This window comes from Tenrec ecaudatus, chromosome 1 (genome assembly GCF_050624435.1).
Source record: "Tenrec ecaudatus isolate mTenEca1 chromosome 1, mTenEca1.hap1, whole genome shotgun sequence".
In the NCBI taxonomy this organism is placed as follows: domain Eukaryota; kingdom Metazoa; phylum Chordata; class Mammalia; order Afrosoricida; family Tenrecidae; genus Tenrec; species Tenrec ecaudatus.
The window spans coordinates 168,614,673-168,621,591 of NC_134530.1; the positions used below are offsets into that span (position 1 = coordinate 168,614,673).

At 38.2% G+C, this 6,919-nt stretch overlaps 1 protein-coding gene across 1 annotated transcript; it reads right to left on the bottom strand.

Moving 5' to 3' along the window:
- Nucleotides 1–798: 798 nt before the first annotated feature.
- LOC142437129 (olfactory receptor 6K3-like) lies at nt 799–1,749 on the bottom strand. The gene has a single exon (XM_075540417.1). It carries the CDS (start codon nt 1,744–1,746, stop codon nt 799–801), a length of 948 nt encoding a protein of 315 aa, XP_075396532.1. The 5' UTR covers nt 1,747–1,749.
- Nucleotides 1,750–6,919: the final 5,170 nt, after the last annotated feature.

Sequence of the window (6,919 nt, forward strand, 5' to 3'; positions counted from 1 at the left end):
AAGTAAAAAGCCTAAAAATATTTTAAATTACTCAGGAATGATGTGTTTTTGCACTCATATGAAAGGCAATGTAGACACTTTTAGAGACTTGGATCAAGCAGTTAATAAATTCTATTTTAAAAGTTTTTTATGTGTTTTTACTTCCTTCCATTGTTTCCACATAAAATACACACTTTGCAAAGACAGGGTCTGATGTACTCTATTTAGTAGTTAACCAATATCAAATATAGTTCATTTTTACCTGATGAAGACAGCATTGCATACAGATCATTTCTGTGCATGTCTTGAAAATCCATGAGGAAACTCAGAGCATTGGGAGAAAAATCTGCAATCTGGGCATCAGCAACTCCACTCCCATCAACAGTTCAGTATCTTACTAAACACTGTGACTTAGGGTCCTGGAGAATTAACATGTGTTCTGGTTCATGTGGACTTTGTAAGATCCTTAATGGTATTGGAAAGACAAGTTAAAAAAAACTCCAAGATGAAACAGAGGTTGAATAGTTAAGGTAATACATGTGAGTATTACCATTTATATAATTTTAAATGATGAAGTAAGAGAGATCATTACAACTGATCAAATAAAAAAAAGTTAGAGGTAAAGAGAGGAAAATATTCCCCATCCCTATAATTTGCATGAATAATTATTTTTGTCATCTCCGTGAACATAAAAATGATTCCTTTAATATTGTTTACCAGTTCATGTTGGATACAATTGGACTAATCTTATAATTGTCTTAATTTCATTTTTCTGAGGTTTGGTAAGAGTAACATTTATACAGAGACGTGTTGCCAAAATTACTTTTCAGATATTGTAAACACCTTTTGAGAACAAAGGAGCTTCTTAATCGCCTCTTTCATATCCTTATTCCTCAGGCTATATATAATGGGATTGAAAAAGGGAGCAAGTACGGAGAACATCAGAGCAATAACAGTGTCCCAGAAAGGTGTGTAAGAAGCAGAAAATCTGAGATACATTATGCTCACACTGCCAAAAAACAGCAGGAAGACAGCAATATGGGCAGCACAGGTGGAAAAGGCTTTCTTGCGACCCTCAGCAGAAGGGATGCCTAAGATCACAATGATAATTCTGACATAAGAAAGAGAGATAATCAGAGAGTTTATTATAAGGGCAAGAGCATGAATCACATCTTCCACCAGAATCACAGAGGCATCTGTACAGGTTAAATTCAACAAGGGGGTGAAATCACAAAAGATCTGATGGATGATTTTGGGACGACAGAAGGGCAAAGTTGAAATCCACACAATCTCAGGTAGAAGGATGATAAAACCAAAGATACAAGAGCCTGCAGAGAGCTGAGCGCATAGCATGGAGGTCATGATCGTTGGATAGTGAAGTGGTCTGCAGATGGCTACATACCTGTCGATGGCCATGACAGTCAGCAAGACTCCCTCAGTGTTTCCAAGTGAATGAAAGAAGTACATCTGCAAGAGGCAACCAATGAAGGAGATAGTCTTTTGCTCGCTGATGAGATTGGAGAGCATCTTAGGAATGGTGGCTGTAGTGTACCAAATCTCAAGGAATGAGAAGAGGCTGATGAAATTGTACATGGGATTGTGGAGACGCGTATCCACTCTCACAGCAAAGAAAATCATGAGGTTCCCAGTAATAATAAAGATGTAAATGAAGAGTAACGGAAAGAAGTACAGGAGACCACCCTCATGGAGCTGGGGGAACCCCACGAAGACAAATTCAGTCACAACGGATACACTTCCATTATCCATATCCCTGGTGAAGTGCCTGTGAATAAGGAACATACACAACTAACAGGAGAAAACCACTGCAATGTAAGCATGAGTGGTATTTTGGTTAACTTAATATATCGTTTACTAATTAAAAAGTTTTAGAGAGAATATAATTTAAAATATGTGCTCAGTTTAGACACAATTATTCCTGAGCTTAGTGCTTGAGGGATACTGGGCAAGTTACATAATCTCTCTTTGCCTTAGTCTATAGATAAAATTTTATGGTACCTATGTGATAGAGCTGGTGTGAAGTTTGAATTAATCAATATATGAAAGTGTCTAGTGCTACCTTCTCAGTAGGTATTAATTTTATGGTTTCATTCAGAATCAAGTTTCCTGAGAGAACAATATAAACACTATCACCTTTAGATACACTCTTAATCCACATGTTATTTGACTTCTTCCCTGTTAAGATACAAAACAGCCTGTCCACATTATTGGTAACATAGTTGTTAGATGTTGATGAGTCTGAACAAAACATTCTATCACCCTTAAGATCTTTGTCGAATCTGAGTCTACTGCCACAACCACTGTGTCAGTCCATCTCATTGATGGGATTCTTTTTTGTTCACCTTCTACTGTACCATGCTTGATATCCTTCTCCAGGGACCTATATCTTATGTTCTTTCTACTTACAGCCCATGACATATTCGATATTCATTGCCATCTCTCTCATCCAAAGGCATTGGTCACCATTTTCCCACTCTCTCCTGAGCATTAGGGGATTGAAAGCATGGCCCTGGCCAGGAAGAGCTTGGTCCTTAAAGCAACACCTTGGCCTTTTAACAGTTTAAAGACATTATACATTAGATTTGCCCAATGAAAGGCATTTCATGGTTTTTTGCTGACGTTCATGGTTGTGATCCATGTAAAACAAATCCTTGAATAAAAAGACTTGGCAATAAGTAACATACTAAATGCCAAAACAATGGAAAATTTTCATGCAGTATATTATGACGACACCTGTGATATGGTATTTCTAACTGCTTCCCAAGAAGTAAAAGCTGATAATTAATAAGGAAGATGTTATCATTTGGTCTCTAAATGATAGTTTGGTAAAGAATATTAAACATACAATGAATTTCCCAGAAACACAAATTGTGTTAAAAGAAGCACAACCAGAATGCTTCTTAGAAGCAGAGTGCGGAGGCTTCAGGTCACACACATTATAGATGTTATCTGGAGGGACCAGTTCCTAGAGAAGGACATCACAGTCAGTAACGGTGTGTGTCAGTGAAAAGGAGGAAGACCCTGCATAGAATGAATTAACAGAGTGGCTGCAGCAGTCTCCTCAACACAGGAGTGTCCATGAGCGTGACTGGAATAGGGAGTGTGTCCTTCTGCCGCATGAAGGATCCTGAGGATGTGAACCATTGCAACAGTGTCTGTCAATCCTTTTCATATATGATATGAAAATGGAGGTTTGAATAAGGAATGCTGATGAGGAACTGATGCATTTTAATTATGGAGCGAGTGAAGAATATTGAAAATATTAGGACTGGCAAAAGAACAAACAAATGTGCCTTGGAAAGTCGACAGCCAGAATGCTCACTAGGAGCATGAATGGTGAGATTTCATCTCACAGACCTAGGACATGTTCTCATTCCTTAGAAAAATGACATCATACTTGATAAAGTAGAAGGTCAACAAGAAGTTAAAAAGAAGGGGGTCCTAAATTAGACAGATTAATATAGTGGGCACAACAATGAGCTCAAACCTAGCAACAACTTTGAAGATGGTGAAGGGCAATGCATCATTTGGTTGTGCATAAGGTTGCTATGAATCAGAACCAATTTGAAAGCAGCTAACTACAACAAATAATACTATTGCCTCAGAAATTGTTACTCCTGGAAGGTTGCCTCCCTTGAATCATATGAAATTGATTTCTCCAGGTTAATCTTCTAACTATATGGAAGTCTTCTCTTCGATATGTTGTGTCTTGTGTGTGTGATTTTACAAGTCATGGACTCATCCTCTTTTATCAATTCTGTAGACAGATATGTATTTCAGATCATGGTCTGGTCCCTAATCTCAGGTCTTTTCCTCTCTCTGTTGGTGAACTCGTCCTCTCACACGTCATTGCTGTGAACACATAGTTTTCTCCATGCCCATCATAGATCTGTTTCCTGTACAGTAGTAGTACAGCATTTTCTAAATTTTCAATGTGTTACTATCACATTCTACAATATAGTCAGGCACTCTGCTAACTCATTGTTTATTAACTTTTTGAATGCTGACCCTTCCCTTGGAAGAGCCTTTTACCTTTTATCTCTTATCTCTTAGGATTATTTTAAACTTATATCCCTGTCATTCATTCCTACAGAGACTCTCTCAATTGCTTCTGGGTTATCATGTTCAAGTATGAGATTTGATTGCTTTTTTTATATTCCCCAGTGTACCTTTATCAGATAGTATGGCAACTCTTGGCTTTTGCTCACCTTTCTTAGCTTGTGAGCTCAGTTAGGGAATGATGCCTTTATCTTTCAAATTTCTTGGTCTTTACTTTTCATATGAATGAAACAAGCTTCTATTTAAGCAAGCATACTGGGATCAGACTTGCAAGCATAATTAAAACAAACCAAAAAAGCCAAGAATGAGCCATGTATGAAGGGACAGTATAAGAAAGGACTCCAAAAAGGGAATTCCAGCATGTCTGAGTAACATGCTGCTATTTCTAAATTTAAATCCTCACAGCCTAGACATCAGAAATGGACTTTCTCATAAAATCAGGTCAAGGTTTATGCAACCATTCATAATGAAGTCTCTTCAAACCTTCATTAATTGAATCTTCAGTGTGAATTTACCATCCTCACCGTGAGAAATATATTTATGCGTTGTCCTCACATATCAGTGAACCCAAGCTTACCTGTGCTGAACACCAAAGGAGCCTGTCTCTTTCCCTGTGGCCATGCATTCCTGAGTGTCCCTTATACTGGATAGAAGAGAAGTTATAATCACAGCTATAGGTTTCATAGGGAAATGACAAGAAGGAAGCTCCACTGAGGTTTCCTCTCCTGAGAATAAATAGAAAATCACCTCTCCCTCATGGGTTTAATTTGTTACCCTGTGCACTCTCCTCTTGTTAGTCTGAGAGGTCGAAGGGAAGCTAGTGCTCAAAGGAGACTTGCAGATTCTGCTGCAGGTTGTTAATGCTTTACCACTCTCACCATTGAACATTTTTAGATAAGTGAGGCAGTGGAGTGAGCCAGCTAAGAAGAGAATTCACAGGACCCCTCTTTCTTAAATTAACACTGGAAATGAACCTTATTAAAAGTGATTTTTGATAACAAGTGAAATATTTAGGAGAAATAAATAAGTGGAAAATAAACCTTTGAAAAAAAACGATGTCCTTCCTTGAATTGTGGTGTTAGTGAAGACTATTACATATATCATGGGCCCCCAGTAAAGCAAACAAGTCTGTCTTGGCAGAAGTATAGCCTGCATACTCCTTAGAAATGAGGGTGGTAAGATTTCACTTATGTGCTCACAGCATGACATTAGGTGAGATCTGTCTGTGTCTGAGGAAGGAAATCACGTTGTTGAAGGAAAGGTTCTGGGAAAAATAATTAGAGGAAAATTCAGCAGTATGGTTCCACACGTTGTTTACAACAATGCATTGAAAACTAGCCAAAGCAGTGAGGGTGATCCAGGAATGGGCAGTGTTGCCTTCTGCTTTGTATACACCTGAGCCAACTTTACATGTGAAAATAAAACTTATCTTAAAAATTATTTAACAGAAAATAGAGCTTATGATAGGGATGTCACTGCAGAGTCTGTGCCAATACAGAATGAAGTGAAAGGACAATGCCACTGTCTCTTACCCTATAAAGGCGAGTGGGTCTCTCCTACACCGAGTAATGCATGTCGAGCTGCTGGCCTTCCTATTGATCAGCTACTCTGTCCCCCTTTCTTCAACAATTTGTTCTTGAAATATCCTGGATTCTACGCATTTTATTCACTTATCTGTAGAAAACTCAATGTTCTTCTTTTCCCAAATTAATTTGCTTAAACCACAATTTCTTTTACAGGAAATATGTATGAATCTCTACGATGGAACGGTGCACATTTTCTCCCTGTTAGTTGATCTTTTTGTCTACTATGGAGGCCTATTTTCTTTCACTAGATTATTTTTTCTTACCAAATTGAAAATTTTCAGTTGGTCATATTATTTGGCATAATATGACAAGCTCTCTCTTGTGATACCTTCGGCAGCTCATGGTCACACAGGCTAGTGTGCTTCTTCCATGTGGGCTTTGTTGCTTCTGAGCTAGATGTCTGCTTGTTTATCTTCAAGCCTTTAAGATCTCAGATGCTATATCTTTTGTTAGCTGGGCACCATCGCTTTCTTCACTACCTTTGCTTATGCACGTTTGTCTTCAGTTATCATATCAGAAAGGTGGGCATTCACTGATACGGCTTTTTGTTCATTGATGTCAGATAACTGGTCTCTTCTACACCTCATGGTCACACAGGCTGTGTTCTTCTTCCATGTGGGCTTTGTTGCTTCTCAGATAGATGGCTGATTGTTTATCTTCAAGCCTTTTAGACCCCAGACAATATATCTTTGATATCCCGACAACATCATCTTTCTTCACCACATTTCATATACACACATTTTTCTTCAAGAATTATGTCGGGAAGGTGTGCATCATTGAATGCCAATTTAATAGAACAACGTCTTCTTGCATTGAGAAAGTACTTGAATGGAGGCCCAATGTCCATATGTTGCCTTAATACTAAACCTATAAATATACTATAAAAATACTAAACCTATAAATATCCTCACCCTCCTATATAAATATATTTACATATGTACATGCTAGTAGTTAGACCTCTATAAATACCATTTGTCACCTAGCTCTTTCCTCTATTTCCTTTTACTTTCCTCTTGTCCCACTATCATGCATAGCCTTCATTTGAGTTTCAGTAATTTCTCTCAGTTACATTGTCTTTGCTGAATCTCTACCAGGCCTCTCACACCCTCTTTGCCACTAATTTTGGTTTACTTGTTGATCCCCTGTCCCTTGGTTGGTCAGCACCAACTCCTTACCCCCGCTTCCCTCTCTGCCATGCCCCCCCAGAACCATTGGTCCCATTGTAATCTCCAGACTCTTCATCCAACCTATCTTATCTAGATAGATCTGTAGATATA